At 40.3% G+C, this 22,442-nt stretch overlaps 1 protein-coding gene across 2 annotated transcripts in view; it reads left to right on the top strand.

Moving 5' to 3' along the window:
• Positions 1–22,442, top strand: part of uif (sushi, von Willebrand factor type A, EGF and pentraxin domain-containing protein uif) — a 203,195-nt gene that overhangs the window by 168,606 nt on the left and 12,147 nt on the right. For both annotated transcript variants that reach the window (XM_071664039.1, XM_071664038.1), the window contains exons 10-24: positions 24–165; positions 1,641–1,851; positions 1,999–2,178; positions 2,424–2,606; positions 4,034–4,242; positions 5,419–5,569; positions 5,701–5,903; positions 6,156–11,268; positions 11,582–11,750; positions 11,987–12,232; positions 12,682–12,814; positions 12,997–13,311; positions 16,479–16,694; positions 18,379–18,570; positions 18,980–19,182. In XM_071664039.1, the coding sequence (XP_071520140.1) occupies positions 24–165; positions 1,641–1,851; positions 1,999–2,178; positions 2,424–2,606; positions 4,034–4,242; positions 5,419–5,569; positions 5,701–5,903; positions 6,156–11,268; positions 11,582–11,750; positions 11,987–12,232; positions 12,682–12,814; positions 12,997–13,311; positions 16,479–16,694; positions 18,379–18,570; positions 18,980–19,182 (7,866 nt within the window). The remainder of the gene's footprint in view (positions 1–23; positions 166–1,640; positions 1,852–1,998; positions 2,179–2,423; positions 2,607–4,033; positions 4,243–5,418; positions 5,570–5,700; positions 5,904–6,155; positions 11,269–11,581; positions 11,751–11,986; positions 12,233–12,681; positions 12,815–12,996; positions 13,312–16,478; positions 16,695–18,378; positions 18,571–18,979; positions 19,183–22,442) is intronic.

The raw sequence follows: 22,442 nt of genomic DNA, 5'->3' as shown, positions 1-22,442 counted from the left end.
AATAAACTAATTCTTAATTTCAGGTACTATTCTGGGTGCTCAGTGAACATTGATGCTGTCAAGGGCACCATCTCTTCTCCAGCATATGGCGTTAGCCAGTACCCAACCAACCAGGAGTGCAGTTACCTCATCAAGCGACCTGGCGGTGGGCCTTTGTCACTCAAGGTTTGCTCTTTTTTTTCCTTTCATAGAGATCAAATTTTCCCATTTCCTTGAACCATTGACTGCTCTGAGCACCTGTTTGATTATGGTGTTTATGAGGCTGCTAGTTTGGTTGACTGACATATACCTTTAAAATGCTTCTTGTATGAAAATAATGAATATATAATGTAAATATGAAAAACAATCAGCCCCCTATTTGTTTGTGAAGAAATGTGCTGAATAGAAGTACATGGCACAGAATGCTTTGAGAAAGGATTTTGACTTGAATGATAGTGGCCTGTACATTCCACTGGCAACACTGTGCACGAGAAGTCACCTTTGATGAGGCTGTATAACTGTCAGCAGAGATAAAAGATTAAAACATTGTTGAGAACCTTGTTGCCCCAAAGGACACATCATTACCTTGCTCCTGTGTGGAGTGCAGCCTTGAGCTGCATCAGTCCTGTTAAGAGGTTTGAGGTTACATGATAATGATAAAGATATTTTCCATGAAAATTCATTGCATACTAATCTTTTATAAGAATTGTTAGTACAGTACACTTATATATACTGAAAATTCTTTTTTTTTTTAGTACTCTGTCTTTGTACCTTCACATTAATTAGATGAGATTCAGCACTGTCATAGAAATATATGGAATAGTTTCAGATGTTTCTCATTATACATTTAGAGAAGAGCAGTAAACACAAATGATTTATCAAAAAATCACACTTCAAATATTTACACGTGTAATTACCAGGGGATATATGTGTCAGAAATGGCAGGAACAAGGAGAAAGGCTAGACCAAATTGAAGATGGAAGGATGGAGTGACAAAGATTTTGAGTGATCAGGCCTGAATATGCAGGAGGGTGAATCAGAACTATGTGGTATACAGGTGTCATCATGCTGTCAGTGGACTGATCCAGGGCATGTGAAGTGGCTAAGATAAATCATGGAAAAGTCTGTAAGGCCTGGTTGTGAATAGGGAGCTGTGTTTTGGGGGCATTGCACATGACAGCTAGATAATGGATGTCAGCAAATGCGGCCTTTCTTAGAATGTTCCTGGCCTTACCTTGCTAAAGCGGGAAATGGAAATTAAGTATAAGAAAATGTTAGAGGCTCTGAACAGTGCGTGAATCTCTCATTTAAAGATTTAATGTTGATTTGACTCATTTCTTTACCTATTAACATTGTTAAATGTATTAAAAAAGTGGCAACCTCACAAGTAGCACAAAGTAACAATGTAGGGAGAACAATATAAAAGTTGAAAATACAGTATAGAAATAATTAACTCAGAAGGATAGTATGGTGTCTGAGAATATCTGTGATGGTCTCCCATATCAAAAAAAGATGTAGGGGAGAGGGTTGTCTATTTATTTTAGCCATACTTCCAGTGATGGCCATGATCAGCCAGACCAGTACTTTTTATAGTGCAACTAATGATATTTAGTTAGTAAGAATTTGTGCACAGTTGATAATCCTGATGCTCTTTTATACAGTTCAGTGACTTTGATGTTGAGGAAAAGGATACAGTGCAGGTGTATGATGGGATGACATCCTCTCAAGGGATTCGTCTGCATTCTGGCAATGGGTTTTCAGCCAACAACCCTCCCACCATCACACTCACTGCTGACTCTGGTGCCATGTTCCTCATGTTCAACTCTGACCCATTGCGGCCAGCGAAGGGATGGTCTGCAAATTTTTCTGCAGGTAAATTTCACTGCTCTTTTTAGTGTCCATCTACTCCAATATTGTTCTTTTTTAAAAATGTTAATATGTATACCAACATTGCAGAATAAAAGATAAATTCTCATGTTTAATTCTGGTTGATTTTACTCTATGAATGTTTGTTCACAGACTGTCCGATATTACCTGTTGGTAAAGGAGCCATAGCCTCATCACGTGACACCTCTTTTGGTAGTGTTGTGACTTACACCTGCCCTGTTGGCCAAGAGTTTGCCAATAACAAGTCTTCCATTGTGACCACATGCGTGCCTGGTGGCACTTGGTCCATTGACTACATTCCTAAATGTCAAGGTATCAGTTTTCAATATTTGTTTACTATAGAAACCTTTAGTAAACTCTTACATTCAGTAGAATATTTAAGATAGTGTTATACAGTGTCTTTTAATGCAGATTTTTCAAGCAGATAGGAACTTAAATTCTTAGGGATGCATGTAAGACATATTGTTACCTGGGATCTGTATCAATTTTCAATATGATTTTGTGGTTTCTGGTTAAAAACGTCCCTTTTTACACTACTCATATTTGTTTGTTCACAGTTGTATATTGTGGGCCAGTGCCTCAGATTGATAATGGCTTCAGTATTGGTGCCACCAATGTGACATACCTTGGTCAGGCCACCTATCAGTGCTATGCTGGTTTTGGTTTCCCTAGTGGTGAGCCTATTGAAACTGTCTCCTGTACAGAGCATGGACAGTGGGAGAAACTTCCTGAGTGCTCAGGTAAGTTCTATTTACATAACATATTCTTTAATTAGCTGGTGGCACATAGTACTCTTTCATAGATGAACTTTTCCACATTGGTATTTTAGTGAAAAGTATAAGTTATTGGCTTTAAAAAAGCAATCCATGGATTAGTCAGTATAAGGAAGGGAAAAGTCCCCTTATTAGCACTGAGTTGGATAATGTTAATCTTCAAAAATCTTAAAAGTATCCTCACTCTTCTAGGGCTATGCAATTTAAATACCTTCTCTTTGGATGATGTTATTTCAAGCTGAATATTGATTTAGACACAAAAGCTAAAAGGAAGACTGCAGAAGATTTTGATTGCTAGAGTCATGCTGTAGCATTCATCTCAAGTTAAAGCTCATTCACAGAGGGCTACATTTACAATTTGTTTCTTGAATACAAGTACTTGATGGTACAAAACGTCCTCTTTATCTCAAAAGTAATTTCTGTTCTGAAAATGACAGTTCTGGAGGTCATTGTAGCTGAAAGCCTCAAGTAGTTTGTGCCATCTGGTGGTGGGTTTGTTATGTACCAAAATACTGTGATGTGGTTCATAATTGTTATGAACTGGCACTTGAAGATAGTTTGATATTCATTTTTAACTCATTTTCCCCTCCAATTTTAATGGACAGTTCAGCACAACTGAGAATAAGCCAGATCAAGCTGGCATCCACCACACTCTTCACTCCTGCCAAAAGCCAAAAATATGCTTCCCACTCAGAATAGATATTTGATGCAGTTGTTTTTTTATATCTCAAATGATTCATGCTTGTGGCCCTTACCACACAGAGGATTATACTTAGCCATTCAGCACCAGACTTGAGGATCCAAAGCAATTTTTTTTTTTTGCCTGAATCAAAATAGAATGTCTTTCTCAGTGAATGTTAAGAGCGTTTTCTTGGTTGTGATGTGTTCTGTGCAGAAAGCAACTAAAATTCTGAATTCATAATAATTTTAGTTTAATTCATAATGGTTTTGGTTTTCCTCATGATTTTCTTGCATGGTCTTGATTTCTTTGAAAGGTTTAAGATTGAACAAAGAGTAATTTGTTTTGCAACTAGGGAAAGACTTTTATCTCATCCTAATATATGTGTAAAAATTAGATATCTTATTTTTTTGTTTGTCAAACACCATTGAATCATATGTAGGTTACTTTTCCCTCATGGGGCCTTTTTCTTCCCCAGGAAAGCAGTCATACTGAATTCCCCCATGCCATTCTACTTTTTCTAGGTTTTAGATATCTTCAAATCACAAACACAAGATGTATTTAATCTCACCGCCAGGTGTGCCATAGTCTTAGGTGCTGTGCTGGTATTGTTTAGTTTGTAGCCAGTTCATACATTGCATCTCATTTGTGAGTGAAATTACTTCATAATTGTACTAGTGCTCAAGAGAAAACACTAATATATTCTCTTTAACAGCATCCCAGTGCCCTGCTCTGCCTGAAACACCATATGCCAAACAGCAGGTGCTGAATGGTGGTGGGCGTAGCTATGGTACAGTGGTGAGGTTTGAATGTGAGTCCGGCTATTACCGCACTGGCCTCCCTGTTATCCACTGCATGTCCAATGGCTCATGGTCTGGTGATGTTCCCGTCTGTTCAAGAGTCCAGTGTCATGAATACCCAGAGGTGTGCACAGTAGCATTACATTATTGTATTTTCATTGCTTAAAGTTTTTTTCAAATACCAGTTTTGGGAGGCACCTTAATTTTAACTAAGATTTCTTTTGCTGAAGTAATATTGCAAGTTTTTCCTGATACATAAGGCTTATTCATAACATTTATAAGGCTAATTTATATTTGTATAACAAAGAAAGAGGGGCAAGTATGAAGTCTGTTGGGGATGAGAGAGCTTGGGAAGTGAGTCAGTTGTTGTTCGCTGATGATACAGCGCTGGTGGCTGATTCATGTGAGAAACTGCAGAAGCTGGTGACTGAGTTTGGTAAAGTGTGTGAAAGAAGAAAGTTAAGAGTAAATGTGAATAAGAGCAAGGTTATTAGGTACAGTAGGGTTGAGGGTCAGTTCAATTGGGAGGTGAGTTTGAATGGAGAAAAACTGGAGGAAGTGAAGTGTTTTAGATATCTGGGAGTGGATCTGGCAGCGGATGGAACCATGGAAGCGGAAGTGGATCATAGGGTGGGGGAGGGGGTGAAAATTCTGGGAGCCTTGAAGAATGTGTGGAAGTCGAGAACATTATCTCGGAAAGCAAAAATGGGTATGTTTGAAGGAATAGTGGTTCCAACAATGTTGTATGGTTGCGAGGCGTGGACTATGGATAGAGTTGTGCGCAGGAGGATGGATGTGCTGGAAATGAGATGTTTGAGGACAATGTGTGGTGTGAGGTGGTTTGATCGAGTAAGTAACGTAAGGGTAAGAGAGATGTGTGGAAATAAAAAGAGCGTGGTTGAGAGAGCAGAAGAGGGTGTTTTGAAATGGTTTGGTCACATGGAGAGAATGAGTGAGGAAAGATTGACCAAGAGGATATATGTGTCGGAGGTGGAGGGAACGAGGAGAAGAGGGAGACCAAATTGGAGGTGGAAAGATGGAGTGAAAAAGATTTTGTGTGATCGGGGCTTGAACATGCAGGAGGGTGAAAGGAAGGCAAAGAATAGAGTGAATTGGAGCGATGTGGTATACCGGGGTTGACGTGCTGTCAGTGGATTGAATCAAGGCGTGTGTATGGGGGTGGGTTGGGCCATTTCTTTCGTCTGTTTCCTTGCGCTACCTCGCAAACGCGGGAGACAGCGACAAAGCAAAAAAAAAAAAAAAAATAACTCATCACTGAGCAGCATCCCTTCTCCTGTAGATCACTAATGGTTTTGTTGCTGATGTCACGCGTGACTACTTCTTCGGTGATGAGGCCAGAGTACAATGTTACCGAGGCTACAGGCTTGTTGGTTCTCCGATAATCCAGTGTGGGCCTGAGCAGCAGTTTGTCGATCTACCAACTTGTGAAGGTTATTAGAAAATAATCTACTTTCAGTAACCTCATAAGAATGTATGTTGTGACATAAAGTTTTTTATATACTGATCATAAAACTTTAAGATGTCCAACTGCAAGTAAAACTTACAAACACTTCTTTTATAGATATCAATGAATGTGATGCTACTCAGTGTGATGCAGCCACAACCCAGTGTAAGAACACCCCTGGTGCATTCTCCTGCATGTGCAAGCCAGGCTTCCGACCTAACCTTGACTGTCGACCCTTAGGGGATCTGGGTCTTTCTGATGGTGGTATTCCTGATGATGCAGTCTTTGTATCATCCACTGCTGCTGGCTATGATAAGAATGTAAGTACTCTAGAGTACTCATACTTGTCCATATAGCAATCTTTTGTCAGTGAACTGCTTACTATAAAAGTTGTGTCAGTTCCTGAGAGCTCAGTAAACAGGTTATAACTCATAAAGTTGATTACTTTTACAAATAATTGTAAGATTTCTTATGTTTTAGATAAATTGTTCTTTGTATCAAAATGCTTTAGAGAGAAACTCATCAACTTCCACCAAACCAGGAAATTATTATGATCACTCATATTATTACAGACAGTGCGCCTCAACTCCCAGCTTGGATGGTGTGGTGCTGTGGCCCAGCCGGGCCGCAACTGGGTGATGGTTGACCTACGTGTTCCCACAGTTATTATTGGCTTCCGTACTCAGCCAGTCAAACGTCTTGATGGCCAAATTGCCTTTGCAAAATCCATCCGTCTTCAGTACACTGATGATCTAACTGATGTATTCCATGAGTACACCAATAATGATGGATCACCAGTTGAATTCCACATTACTTCTGGTGCATCTCTGTCTGTTGTCAACCTTCCCACTCCAGTTGAAGCTCGCTACATTCGTCTTAGTATTGCTGATTATGAGGAAGCGCCTTGCTTGAGGTTTGAACTCATGGGATGTGCACGTCAAGACTGTATTGATATTAATGAGTGTGCAGATAACAATGGGGGCTGTGATCAACGTTGCATCAACTCTGCGGGATCCTTTGCCTGTATGTGTAATGTTGGATATGACCTTTACATTGAGAATGGAACAGCCGGCTTTCACATTGAGAATTATGAAACTGGCCTCCGAGATGGTGACACTTACCGTCTGAACAAGACTTGTGTACGTAAAATGTGTCCAGCTCTGGAGTCACCAGCAAATGGAATGCTGCTGGACACTCGTAAAATGTATCATTATGGGGATCTTGTCATCTTCCAGTGCAACTTTGGATATGTAATGGTTGGATCAGACATACTAGCATGTACTAGTAATGGCATTTGGAATGGCACTTTGCCTGAGTGTCGGTATGCTGCTTGTGAACCTCTTCAGGATGATCCATTACAAGGACTTTCATTAAATTATGCTGATCCTGATGCTGCGCTGGTACCTTTCATGGAAAATGTAACAGTCACTTGCAGTATTGAAGGCAGGCCACGAAAGAACTCTTTGACCTCTGGATTCCGTCAGTGTGTCTATGACCCTCAACCTGGCTACCCAGAGTACCTGTTATCTGGCAGTGTTCCAGAGTGCCCACGTGTGGATTGTGGTGTACCAGCAGAGACCCCTGGTGCTACATATGGTTTCACTGTTGACACTCAGCATGAGTCATCATTTTTCTTTGGCTGTGAAGAGACATTCAGTCTGGCAGGCCAAACCAGTACCAATGACAATGCAGTTAAGTGTCAAGCTGATGCTAACTGGGACTTTGGTGACCTGAGATGTGAAGGACCTGTCTGCTCTGACCCAGGCCATCCTCCAGAGGGTGTTCAGATTGCTGCAAGCTATGAGCAAGGATCCCAGGTTAGATTTGAATGTAACCGGCCAGGTTACATCCCTATCACAGATGAACCCATCCAGTGCATCCGTGAGCCAGAATGCCGGGTGGTTGCTCCTATTGGTATAACTTCAGGCAAGATTCCATCTTCTGCTATTAATGCCACATCTGAGAGAGGGAACTATGAGCCTCGCAACATCCGTCTGAACTCTGCTACAGGCTGGTGTGGTCAGCAAGAAGCCTTCACATATGTTAATGTGGACCTTAGAGTGGTGCACCGTGTCAAGGCCATCTTAGTTAAGGGAGTGATTACAAATGATGTTGTTGGAAGACCAACTGAAATTCGTTTCTTCTATAAGGAACATGAGGAGGATGACTACATTGTTTACTTTCCCAATTTCAACCTCACTGCTCGTGATCCTGGCAACTATGGTGAACTGGCCATGATTACACTACCAACTGTGGTGAAAGCACGCTTTGTTATTCTTGGTATTGTTAGCTATGATAAAAATCCTTGCCTTAAGTTCGAGTTGATGGGATGTGAGGATGAGCCACCACACCAACGACTGCTTGGTTATGACATGGGTTATCCTGTATGCGTTGATAATGAACCGCCTCAGTTTGCTAATTGCCCAATCAATCCGATTATTGTCCAGAAGGGCATTGATGGACTTCAGAGTGTCAACTTCACTATACCAACTGCTTATGACAATTCTGGTATGATTGCACGAACTGAGGTTCGACCACCTGGCTTCCGGCCACCCATGCATGTTTTCAAAGACCTGATGGTTGAATATCTTGCATTTGATTTTGATGGAAATGTTGCCATCTGTCAGATTAACATTACTGTTCCTGATGATATTCCCCCTTCCGTTACCTGCCCACAGAGTTATGTTATTGAACTGGTTGAACATCAGGAAAATTATAGAGTTAATTTCAACTCTTCAATTACCTTAGCCAGTGTAAATGTCAGTGACAATAGTGGAGAATATCAGTTAAGAGTTAGGCCTGAGGCTGCTCTCATCAGAGTTGGTGGTTATGAGAATGTAAGTGTCATTGCCACGGACCCATCTGGAAACACAGCCTCCTGTAACTTCCAAGTTGCTGTTCAGGCAACTGCTTGTGTTGACTGGGAACTTAAGAAACCTGCAAATGGTAGACTAAATTGTATGCCAGATGAGGGTGAAGGTGTGCAGTGTTTAGCTACATGTAATGATGGATATAGATTCACTGACAACATGCCAGTCAAGACCTTCACCTGCACTCAGGAAGCATTGTGGCAGCCTACACGAGTGGTGCCTGATTGTGTGAGTGAAGACACCCAGCAGGCCAGCTATGATGTCATGGCTGATGTGATTTACCGAGCTAATGGTGCTGTCCAGCCAAGCTGCCTCACCCAGTATGAGAGTCTTTTACAGCAATATTATGAAAGTCTTAATGGTGTTCTGTCGAGTCGCTGCTCTGCTGCTGTCAATGTGGCCATTGATGTGACATTCCACGATACCAGGCTTACTCTTGCAGAAGAAAACGTGGTGCATGTTTTCTATGTGGTCCGTCTTACCCCTGATGTTAAGCAAAATTTACTGTATGACCTTTGTGGATCTACACTGTCCCTTATTTTTGACCTAAGTGTACCTTCAACCTCTGCTGTGATAGAGCCCATTCTCAACTTGTCATCTGCGGGCAACTCATGTCCGCCTATGCGTGCCCTCAGTTCCAATGTGACTCGAGGATTCACTTGCAATGTTGGTGAAGTTCTCAACACTGAGACAACTGATGTGCCCCGCTGCCTACATTGCCCTGCTGGTACCTTTGCACCCCAGGATGAGAAGACATGTACTCCTTGCTTGAAAGGATTCTACCAGGATCAGAATCGCCAAGGAGCCTGCAAGCGCTGCCCACTTGGCACATACACACGCAATGAAGGCAGTAAATCTCTCTTGGACTGTGTTCCAGTTTGTGGCTATGGAACTTACTCTCCTACAGGTCTTGTTCCCTGCCTCAACTGCCCACACAATTCTTACACAGAAGATCCTCCTGTTGATGGCTTCAAGGAATGCAAGGCTTGTCCTCCAGACACTTTCACCCATATGGCTGCCACCTCATCACAACAAATGTGTCGTAGGAAGTGTCGAATAGGAAGTTATTCTGACACAGGTCTTGAGCCATGTGCACCTTGTCCTCTTAACTTCTACCAGCCTTTTGATGGTCGTATTACATGCCTTGAATGTGAAACGGGTAATCGCACACTTGCGGTTGGATCAGATTCTGAAGAAGACTGCCTACCTGTGATTTGTACTGATGAAATTTGTCAGAATGGAGGCTTGTGTTTAGCCCGTCAGCATCAGGTGCAGTGCTATTGTCCAGCAGGTTTCACTGGAAGGTTTTGTGAGGTTGATATTGATGAGTGTGCCTCAAGACCTTGCTATAATCAGGGAACCTGTGTTGATTTCCCTCAAGGATACAAATGTGAATGCTCTGAAGGCTACAGTGGGCTTCAGTGCCAAGATGAAGTAAGCGAATGTGCTGAGAATGTCTGTCCTGACAGAGCAATGTGTAAAGATGATCCAGGAATGAACACATATCAGTGTCTTTGTCGTTCCGGCTACACTGGTATAGGTTGCAATATTACAGTTGACCCATGTACAGAGAAGGGTAATCCTTGTGCCAATGATGCTACTTGTGTACCATTAGAGCAAGGCCGATTCCACTGTGAGTGTTTACCTGGTTGGGAAGGACGTCTTTGTGAGGTGAATACTGATGATTGTGCTGAGAACCCTTGTCTGCTTGATGCCAACTGCACAGACCTTGTCCATGACTTCCGTTGTGATTGTCCAAATGGCTTTACTGGCAAACGTTGCCACATCAAGGTAGACCTCTGTCAGCCTTCTCCTTGTGTCAATGGAATATGTGTTGATCGATTCTTCTCTCACGAGTGTATCTGCCATCCAGGCTGGATAGGGGAAAACTGTGAGGTGAATGAAAATGACTGTGCGTCAAATCCATGTGAAAATGGTGATTGCATTGATGAAATTAATGGATTCCACTGTGAATGCAAAACAGGCTTCACTGGGAAGATCTGTCAACACGCAGTTGATTACTGTGCTTCGGAACCTTGTCAAAATAGTGGGACTTGTCTCAATAGAGATGATGGATTCACCTGTGAGTGTAGGCCTGGCTTTGTGGGTTTGCATTGTGAAGCATCTGTTGATGAGTGTATCAGCAACCCTTGCAATCCAGTAGGCACAAAAAAATGCCTTGACCTTGACAATATGTTCAAATGTCAGTGCCATGCTGGCTATGATGGCGAGTTCTGTGAAAATAACATTAATGAGTGTGCCACAAACCCATGCTATAATGGTGGTGTATGTTCAGATGGTGTTGCGGACTTTGCATGTTCCTGCAGAGTAGGATGGACAGGCAAACGCTGTGAAAAGGACATTGGTGGATGTGAATCTGTACCTTGTCTCAACAATGCTGAATGCATAGACCTATTTGAAGACTACTTCTGTGTTTGCCCATCAGGAACTGATGGCAAGATGTGCCAGGTCACTCCAGAAAGGTGTGTTGGCAATCCCTGCATGAATGGTGCTTCTTGCCAGGACTATGGCTCTGGACTTAACTGTACATGCTCTGAGGACTTCACTGGCATTGGCTGTCAGTTTGAATTCGATGCATGTGAAGTTGGCTTGTGTGAGAATGGAGCCACGTGTGTTGACAGAGGCTCTGGATACGAATGTGTGTGTCCTCCAGGGTACAGTGGTAGGCACTGTGAAGAGGACATCATGGACTGCACACCAACTTCTTGTCCACCTGGTGCAACATGTATTGACCTGACTAATGACTTCTATTGCAAGTGTCCTTTCAATCTTACTGGCGAGGACTGCAGGAAGGGTGAGTATCTGGTTAAATATGTGTGCATTAGAATTTTATGTCTGAATTTATTATTCTTTCTTATCTTTTCATGATAATAGTATAGAATTGCAGTTTTTATGGATTATGTTTTCATTAATTCTTTTAATTCTTTGTAATTTCCTGCCAGTTTCCAAACATTCTGATAGATTTCTATGGTAACTTTTTTCTCCTTCATTTTGAAACTGGAGTTATTTGAAAATGAAATATATGACATTTATGTATATTCTGGTTTCATTTTAAACTACAGGTACCTTTTATTTTATGATTTATTCTTTTATATACTTTTCAACAGTCATCAATATTGATTATGAGTTGTACATCAACGACGAGAGCAAAGCATCAAGTGCATCACTGGCAACGCCCTTCATGCTTGGTAGCCCCATGTCCTTCACACTGGCACTTTGGGTCCAGTTCACTATTCCTGATGATCTTGGCACTATTTTCACGCTTTACTCTGTCACGTGAGTCTCTTTTTCATTTACTGATGTATAAAGAACTGGATGAATTTATTTTTGCAGCAATTTGATATTGGGTTCAGTAGGTGATATGTTTTTGATAAACTGTAGTGGAAAAATAGAAGATCTAGACTGAAATGTTCATATACATATTTCTGTCTTACTGCAGATGCTAAAGATAATTCTGATGCACACAAGATTGGAGTTTATAATACTAATTAGTTTGACCTTTTTGCCACCAGGAACCCATATATACCATCCAACAAGAGAGTTATGCTCCAAGCCACCAATGTAGGTATTGCCATTGAGTTCTTTGAAGATTTAAAGGAGTTTGTAAATTACCGTTCCAACATACCAGTCAACGATGGTCAGTGGCATCATGTTGCCCTTGTATGGGATGGTTTGGCTGGCACCCTAACTCTCACCACTGATGCTGTTGTTGTGGCCCAAGTTGAAGGATATGCCAAAGGACGCCAATTACCTATGTAGTATGTATATTGAATATTTCATAACTATCTATCTATTCATGTCTCTGATGCCTGTTCCAATTGGACCTCCCTTAAAGGGGTGGCCACAGCAACAGAGTCTTCATAACTAAAGAACTCCGGTGCTGCTTCTTAGCCTTTAGTGCCTCACCCTTAACCGGCCAGAGGGCCTCTCCCTGCCCTATTTAATTACCTAACGAATTAGATATATCTGAAAGTACTGTCAGATTCCATGATTATTTTTCTTTCACTCTATGCTGTCCATTAATCAGAAAGTTCATAAACGAAATCTTTAATGATTTTAATCTTTTGATAATCATAGTGTTACATGTAGTTGTATAAGGCCTTGCAACTTATGTAGTTTATCAACCTAAAAATGACATAATTTTCACACATTTTCAATAAGTAAACTTAGTTTAAAATGACTGTTTACAATTAATCAATTTGTGCAGTGGATGGCTGAGCCTTGGTTCTGTTGAGACAAGATTTACTGGCTACAATGATGAGCGAGGGTTCCATGGTCGTGTTGCTCGTCTTAATGCTTGGAATCGACCTCTTGACTTCCGAACAGAGATTCCCAAGATGGTGAGGAATATATGTACTGTATATACTTTATCAGTGGTATACAGTTCTTGAAATTTGATTGCCTTCATTGCTGTTAATTAGAGATACATACATAAAAACCATGTTGTTAATGATTCCAGTGATATGTTATGAAAAAAAGGTTATGTATCCCATTTGTTGTATGTCATCACACCTCATTACAGGTTCGGTCATGTATGAACTCTCCAGTGATGTTTGATGGTCTGCTTCTTCGCTGGACTGGCTATGATATGGTTAAGGGTAATGTGGAACGTATTGGACCATCCACCTGTGGACAGTATGTGTGTCCCCCAGGCTATACAGGAGACTGCTCTGTACTAGAGAGGGACAAGACTCCTCCCCGTGTTGACCACTGTCCTACAGACATTTGGGTCATAACTCGTAATGGCTCTGCAGTGGTTAATTGGGATGAACCTTTGTTTTCCGACAATATGGGTATTGAACATGTTGTTGATAAGTCTGGCTACTCCCCAGGACAGGTATGTAGAAAGTGATATGGACTTTTTTTGTCCAAAAAAGATAAATTTTGTAGACATGATATATTTATTATGGAGGTCATTTGATTCTGTTGTATTATGGTTGAGGATGTAAGAATGAAAAATTGTGTTCCAGTTGATAATAACAGAAACCATGAGTGATTGATGTAGCAGAAATCACCCAAGTATTTCCAAGGTACAATTTCACATAATCTGATGATTCCCAAGTCTTGATTTTTTCTATTTTTACAAAGTATAATTTGTTAATTTTGTTCTCATATAGAGCACATTATTAGCAAAAGTTAGTCTTCGAATCCTTTCAAACAAACTATCTATCTGTCTATATCTCTGATGCCTGTTCCAATTGGAATTCCCTCAGTGGGGTGGCCACAGCAATAGTCTTCATAACTAGTGAACTCCAGTGCTGCTTCTTAACCTTCAGTGCCTTACCCTCAATAGGCCACTGGCAGAGGGCCACTCTTGTGCAGTGTTTGCAGAGGCTCTTACCTAATGTTTCCACTGACTACTTTTACCCACTACTTCTACCCATTGCTCCTGCCCAAATAGCTTACAAGAAAACTATTATACAATATGCATTATCATCTTTCCATCGTTTCATGAAAGCTTTCACAGTAACATATGAGTGGCAAGGTGAAAAAATAATTGTAATGGTTAACGGTCTTTCAGTTGGATGACTCAAGAACCTTATTTGACATAGCTGAAAACTGACCCCCCATCTGTACATATAGGCAAGAGTTTGGGAAAGATTTATTATTCCTAATTCAGTATCTCGGCTGTCACAATATTGGGTTGTTTAGTATTTTTCCAGGTGGTGTTTTGTTTGGGATGAAAGCAGGGTAAGTTGATATTGGTGTACTGTATTACTGATACATAGTGAAAGTTTTTCCTTTTTTTTCTAAGGCTTCAGTCAAGGACAAAAGCTCACATCAAGGCTGGACCTTAATTTAAATGTAGAGAGGATTATAAAAGGGAAATATAAGAGACGAGGGAAAGTATTTAAAAATTTTGGAGGAAGTGAAAAACCTTTTAAAATGTGGCAGTTCATAGTTTTTCAGAGAGACGCGAGAGAGTAGAGAGTTCCAAAGCTTTGAGGTGTAGAGAAAGAAACAGTTATCAAAGCAGCCCACCCTTGAGTTGCTAGTTGTCACACAGTAACCGTGTAACACAGTAACTTGCCCAGTATTGCTTGGTCTAGCTAGTGGTGTGGGCACACAAGCAGCCAGCTTTTGGGAGCAAAACCAAATTAATACCAATAGATGAGGGAAAGTAAACCAACATTGCTATTTAGGGCAAGTAGGTCAAATGTGGAAGCTAACCTTGGCAAAACTTTACGAGTTGGAATGCTTTCAGCTCAACTTTGTTACATAAGGATGCTAGAGCTAGAACCACCCAGGTGTGAGAGCAGTACTCCATACAAGGACAGATCAATACTTTTTATAAATGGTGAAACTGTTCAGAAGAAAAGAAATTTCAACATCTAAACAGTGAGTCAAGAGGTGGAATCATAGAACCGTCAAAGGAGAGACGAAAGTTGTGAAGAGTTTTCAATTGAGAGACTGATAGAAACTGGGTCTTGGAGGTTTAAACTTAGCAAGATTTTGTCTACCCCACTGATGTATCCTATCCAAGTCTGTGTTTATTGAGGAAGTTGTGTAAAGATGAGGTGCAGATCATGAGAGAAGAAGGAACCGAATTAAAGGGTGTGAAGGAATGCAGTGTTGAGTTGTCTGTGTATGAGTGCATTTGGTTATTTGTGGAAGAGAGGTAATCATTGATAGTGTAGGGGACAGGACAGAACCTTGATGGACACTGTTGTTGTTAGAGAAAGTGGTGAGACTGATCCATCAGCAACCATGAAGATAGATTGGCCAGAGAGCAAGCTAGATATGAAGGTTCGAAGTAAAGGAGGGATGCCAAAAAAGGGGAGCTTAGAGATGACACTTTAATGCCACACTCTGTCAGAAACTCTGGATTTGTCAAGGGCAACTACATAGGATTTCCTAATATTGTTACAGTTTTTGCATAAAGATGTATTCATAGCATAATCAAAGGAGAGTTGGAGAGAATGGTAGGTGGTTATGATGATATGTTAAGAAGAAGGCTATTAAAAGAAAATATGAAGATGAGCAGTATTCTTGCTTTTAAGAGTGGGCTATCACGGTGCAATATTTGAGTGAATGGGAGCTGAATTATTAATTGCAGAGTTGAGGTTTTTGATAGTGAGGGTAGAAAGGTAACTGAAGTTGAAAGTGGTCTTCTAAGTGTGAGAGCTGGAGGAGTACTGGAAGCTCTGAGGAACCAAGAAACTGCGTGCACTTGATTTCCCATACATAATTTTGTGGAAACTATTCTAATAGATTTTAGTCACCTGTGTTTCAAGTACAGCATTACAATTCTCATACATTATTAACAGACCAGTTTCAGTAATATTGAATTTTGTATCAGTGGATTGGATTTACCCCACATATACCATTGTGCCATGGGTATGTTGTACTCACAGTCAGATGATAGATTTCATGACCTTATCAGAGTTATAATTAGATACAACATATCCATGGTTGCAAAATTTGAATTCAGTCTGTCAGAACTTTTCACTTGTTTCTAAATGAGAAGGAACAGTCTTGCTGGAATTTATTTGACTTAAGGAATCTCAAGATAATTCAAGATTATTTTAAGCTGGACATAGCGTTGACCCTGTATCACCACAAATTAGAATACGAAAAACGGGTTTTAGCAAATATATGTGAATCCTGAGTGGAATGGATTTTTAGCTTTCTTTGTTTAAACTCTTACCATTTATGTTTGTGGAAATAGTCTCAAATCTCATACAAATTTTTGGTGGCTCATTGTGAAAGTATACAAGGCACTTCTTTCTGGTGGAGGTGAGAATGAGGTTACAGCAATTGATCACATGGAAAGTTCTGTGACTTAATGTTGAACACCCCAGTTATGGGTGGTTTCTGTCATTTCACATGTACTTTCTAAATAGTTAGAATAGTAGAGCATCAAATGAGACCAAAGACTTGGTGGATGGAGGACTGGTTCTATGAACATTTTACTTGTTTACAGGTTTCGTATGTACAATTTGATACACAGTATTTTCCAGTTCACTCCTGATATCCTGTAAAATTGCTGTTTTTTCTCAACAGGCCTTCACATGGGGCACCTATCACATTGCCAGGGTTGTCTATGATGCTGCTGGAAACTCTGCCACTTGTTCTTTCAATGTCTATGTACTGGAAGACTTCTGTCCTAAACTGGATGATCCTGTTGGAGGTGTCCAGCGCTGCTCTGACTGGGGTCCTGGTGGCCGCTTCAAAGTCTGCAAGATTGAGTGTAATGAAGGGCTCAGGTTCTCTACACAGGTAAGGAATTTATTTTACAAGGTCAAAGAATCAAAAAGATTAAATGTTATGATTTATGAATAATTGTCAGATGACACTAAATTGAGCATCCTTAGTGTTTTGAGCATTTGAAAAAAAAAAGTAGGAGAATTCCACAGAAGATGTTTTCATTTCTTTCAGGATTCACTCACTGTAAAGTACAGATTTCTTTTTTTTGCTATATTACTACATTTCTGTAATATTTATGGGGATAAGATTCCACAGTGATTGTGCCATATTTGTCTCAAGGTAGTGACTAGTGGCTCACACATCTGTTGAAGAATAGAATTCAGACTTTGCTCTGGACAAGAATGAGGACATTTCTTTGTACTTGGCACTACCTTACTAGTGTGGGAACAGTAACCAATTATAAAAAAAAGAATAACTTTTCAGTTCGTAGACATAACCAGACTAAAATTGTTTATTCTTTCAGTTTTTGTTCCCTCCACTCCTGACATATATATCCTCTTTGTCAGCCTTTCCTCACTCATTTCTCCATATGTGTAAACCACTTCAACATACCCTTATCTGCTATCTCAACCACACTGTTTATTTCTTCACATTTCTCTTACCCTCTTGTTACTTGATCAAACCACCTCACACCCCCTATTGTCCCCAAACATTTTATTTTCAACACATTCACCCTCCACCACACAACCCTATTTGTATAGCCTATGCCTCACAACCAGATAATATTGTTGAGACTACTATTCCTCCAAATATATCAACAGCAATTCTATATGTATATATTTTTTCATACTTGATCGCCATTTTCCATGTTAGTGAGATAAAGCCCGGAACAGATGAAGAAAGGCCACTCTCATCCATTCTGTAGGTGTCATGTGCGGTGCTCTGAAACCACAGTTCCCTATGCACAACCAGGACCCACAGACTTTTTTGTGGTTTACCCTGACTGCTTCATTTTTTTTCAAATGAATTAAGACTTAAGCTTTCAAAGTTTAGGAAAAACAATATTTGCAAGATTGGCCTACTTTTAAGTATGAAAAAATGTTGCATTTTTTTTATACATACTTCCCGCCCCAAGAGTTCCTTTTGTCTTTATGAGGCTCCTGCCATACTCAAGAAGCTAGCCACTACCACTGGTTTTGTGATGCATGTGCCTCTTTGCACGGAGAGTGCGGGCCAATTTTATACATTTGATTAAGCATACAAAGAACAATCAAAATTATTATTTTTCTTGTGATTTATTGAGTGAAGCATTGTTAGTTTAGGGAAAACATTTTATGTTGAAATAGCCAATTCCAAATATGGGTGCCATAGTTGTGGCAATGGGTGTTACATGCAGCAAATCCCAAGAAAAGGTGCACGTATGACTACCATAGTCACTAGTAGGTTACTGAGGCTTCCAGGCAGTTCCAGTGACTCATCCTTTGTTTGGATTTTCATCTGTGGCTATCCAACAGAGCCTACAGTGCGAGTGGAACTTACCTTGTTGGAGGAAAACACATTGCCCTGATTTGTACAAGTAATAAAATTTTTGGTGTATTCCAAAAATTGAAAGGGTAATACAAGATGCATTCTGACATAAAGTGTTCGTTTTTTTTTTTTGATGATGTCTGCCCAGTACATTTGATTGATGTACTAGCCATTATATCAGTCAAAAATATTTCATGTGTTAAACAGATGCATCTTGATATTTTTCAAGGTTCCTGACTTCTACACATGTGGAGCTGAGGGTTTCTGGAGGCCAACACAGGACCCATCCTACCCATTAGTGTACCCTGCCTGTGCTCCAGCCTCCCCTGCCCAGAGGGTCTTCAATATTAACATGCAGTTCCCATCATCTGTTATCTGTAATGCTGCTGGTCAGAATGTACTCAGCGAAAGGATTAGGATTGTAAGTGTTGTATAATGAAATTTGTTGTGATTTTGGAATAAAGAGTTTTCAGTTCGCTCAAATTATACTCTATGTGAAATAAAGACATTTTGATTCGGTCAGTGGATTATACTGCTTGTTTATAAATTTAGGGCTGAATTCAAATGAAAACTATTTAAAGTACAGTATTGTTGAAATGTGCTGGTGAAGTTTATTTTCCAAAAGTGACAGACATTAAAAGTTTTCATTTATCTCAATGAAACTTAAATAGAAAAGTTTAGGTTGAAATAGGGTGGAGCTGTGGTGAAATAAGATTCCATTTTCATGTACAGTGGATGGATTTGGAGTTTGATACCATGTAGTCCATTTAAATGTTTATTCTAATTTCTAGCCTACTCTAATGCATATTATGCCACTTCTGTATCTTAAGGCTTTGAACAAGCTCAACTCCCAGTGGAACTTCTGCACTGATACCACTGCTTCTACGGGAGCTTGCAATGGTCTAGATGTGGTTGTTGACTGCTCTCGAAGAAGCCGTCTAACTCGTGATACTTCAGAGCCAAGGACAAAGCGTCAAGCTGTTCCAGAAACTGATGATGTATATGAAGTCAAGATCACCTTCCCCTCTGTAAAGTGAGTGTCTGATCCTTGAAATGTGTGTTGAATTAGACTACTGTACAGTTTCTTATTGATTGGTCATTGGTATACCTATTATTTTCAGGCATATTTATAAAGATATTGACCAACTATTCACTGGAATCTAATTCTCTAAGTGTGATTTATGATGAAAGTTATGTTATTTTACAGTGAATCATCATCATTCTGATGAAAGAAAAAAGATCTTTGATAATGTTACATTGTTTCTTAAGTATTTCCCTGATTTGTGATTGAAAATGGGCTGTAGGTATACAGATACACTTCCATCAACAACTCTACTGCTGCAGTGAAAATTTAGTCAATTGCAATTTGCTTATAAGTTGGAACAAATGTGCTGTTAGGATCTATTTCTGTTTTTAGGAGAGTACTTTGTCATTTGAACATTATACTGTTTAATCATTAAAAACTTACTGGAGATTTTATCAGCAAAAAATTTCTTTGAATCATTTGGATAAAAGAGAGGCTGAGTATTGCTTGAAAACAGAAGATTTTGAGGGGATAAGATGCAGAAGTCTTAACTGGGTTAAATGCAGTGATCAGAGGTCATTTTTGACAACAAACGGGCCTGACCTTAATGAGAAACCTAACTGCATTATTGTGTAAAATGGCATGTTGACCATGTTTTCCTTAACAAAACAAAACAAACATTAAAGGATGTATCATGTGCATTGCCTCCCATACTCCAACGCCATCTGTGACATGGGGAAATAGAGTGGAAGAGTACTTGGGGAAGAGGAGTAAGGGAAGAATGCATGGAATGATGCTTGCAAGGGAAGCATATAAGGACAGGGATAGGAGGAGAATTTTTTGCCATGGCCACGATCTTGATGATAGTTCCTAGAAGGAATGGGTTGTAGAGATAATAAATGAATGATCCACCAAATAATTTAGATATTGTACTAATTGCTCCCACATCTTTGGGTGCCAAATGACCAACAGTAATGCTGGAAATATTATCACACAAGTCATGGTGTTTGATATGATTACAATAGAAATGTGGCAATATTTTAATAATTTAATGGACTCCTGTGGTGTAGTAGTTAGCATTCCAGACCATGTTGCATTTACAGGCCACCTGGGGTTGAGCACATGAGTTCAGATCCTGGTTGTGGCAGTCAGTCCACAGTCAACCCACCTGTTCATCCACCCCTAGGGGTTTGTCAATAAATGTATACCTGGCTTAGGCTAGGGTATATCCCTGGGGATAGGGGAAAAAGTATACTTCCCCTGTATTCACTGCGAGTCATAAAAGGCAACTAAAAGGGGAGGGAGCAAGGGGCAGGAAATCCTTCCCTCCAGTTTTTACTTTTCCAAAAGACGGAACAGAGAAGGGGGCCAAAGGATGATTTTCCCTCTTGGGTTCAATCCTCTGTTCTTAATGCTACCTTGCTAACGCAGGAAATGGCGAATCTGTATAAAAAGTTTATTTATTTATTTATCATCAGTGAGGTAGCGCTAGGAAACAGATGAAGAATGGCCCATCCACTCATATACACACAAAAAAGGAACAGAGAGGGGGGCCAGGTGAGGATATTCCCTCAAAGGCCCAGTCCTCTGTTCTTAACGCTACCTTGCTAATGCGGGAAATGGCGAATAGTATGGAAGAAAGAAAAAGAAAGATATATATATATATATCTTTCTTTTTTCTTTTTCTTTCATACTATTCGCCATTTCCCGCGATAGCGAGGTAGCGTTAAGAACAGAGGACTGGGTCTTTGAGGGAATATCCTCACCTGGCCCTCTTCTCTGTTCCTTCTTTTGGAAGAAAAAAAAACTTCTATGCATGTACATGTACATACATATACATATCAACAGGTACATATATAGACATACACATTACAGACACATACATATACATGTATACACATGTAAATATTCGTACTATTTATGGTATTAATGGGATGGTATTGATTAGGGCCTCAGTTGAAAATACTTGGTAGTCTTTGCTGAGTTTAACAAAGACTTGGTAAACTGTCTCACCTACTGGAGTAAACACTTTATTGTTAGGTGATGTTAGGTTAGGTTGCTAGGGGTTGGAATTTTGTTTCTTTTCACAAAGATGTACATCTTCACCCCAGAAATCTCACTTAGCATATTGTAATTCACTGTTATGTAAAGTAATTGCTGCAGAATAAAGTGAGTTCTGGTTACTTTAACAAATCCATTGATATGCTCTGTGGAAGGTATTAAGAATATATGGTGTGGGAGGCAAGTTGTTAGAAGCAGTGAAAAGTTTTTATCGAGGATGTAAGGCATGTGTACGTGTAGGAAGAGAGGAAAGTGATTGGTTCTCAGTGAATGTAGGTTTGCGGCAGGGGTGTGTGATGTCTCCATGGTTGTTTAATTTGTTTATGGATGGGGTTGTTAGGGAGGTAAATGCAAGAGTCCTGGAAAGAGGGGCAAGTATGAAGTCTGTTGGGGATGAGAGAGCTTGGGAAGTGAGTCAGTTGTTGTTCGCTGATGATACAGCGCTGGTGGCTGATTCATGTGAGAAACTGCAGAAGCTGGTGACTGAGTTTGGTAAAGTGTGTGGAAGAAGAAAGTTAAGAGTAAATGTGAATAAGAGCAAGGTTATTAGGTACAGTAGGGTTGAGGGTCAAGTCAATTGGGAGGTGAGTTTGAATGGAGAAAAACTGGAGGAAGTGAAGTGTTTTAGATATCTGGGAGTGGATCTGTCAGCGGATGGAACCATGGAAGCGGAAGTGGATCATAGGGTGGGGGAGGGGGCGAAAATTTTGGGAGCCTTGAAAAATGTGTGGAAGTCGAGAACATTATCTCGGAAAGCAAAAATGGGTATGTTTGAAGGAATAGTGGTTCCAACAATGTTGTATGGTTGCGAGGCGTGGGCTATCGATAGAGTTGTGCGCAGGAGGATGGATGTGCTGGAAATGAGATGTTTGAGGACAATGTGTGGTGTGAGGTGGTTTGATCGAGTAAGTAACGTAAGGGTAAGAGAGATGTGTGGAAATAAAAAGAGCGTGGTTGAGAGAGCAGAAGAGGGTGTTTTGAAATGGTTTGGGCACATGGAGAGAATGAGTGAGGAAAGATTGACCAAGAGGATATATGTGTCGGAGGTGGAGGGAACGAGGAGAAGAGGGAGACCAAATTGGAGGTGGAAAGATGGAGTGAAAAAGATTTTGTGTGATCGGGGCCTGAACATGCAGGAGGGTGAAAGGAGGGCAAGGAATAGAGTGAATTGGAGCGATGTGGTATACATTCTGTATACAAGTTATTTT

This window comes from Panulirus ornatus, chromosome 8 (genome assembly GCF_036320965.1).
Source record: "Panulirus ornatus isolate Po-2019 chromosome 8, ASM3632096v1, whole genome shotgun sequence".
Lineage (NCBI taxonomy): Eukaryota > Metazoa > Arthropoda > Malacostraca > Decapoda > Palinuridae > Panulirus > Panulirus ornatus.
Note: the sequence above shows the minus strand (reverse complement) of the source record. Positions and strands in the feature narration are given on the sequence as shown.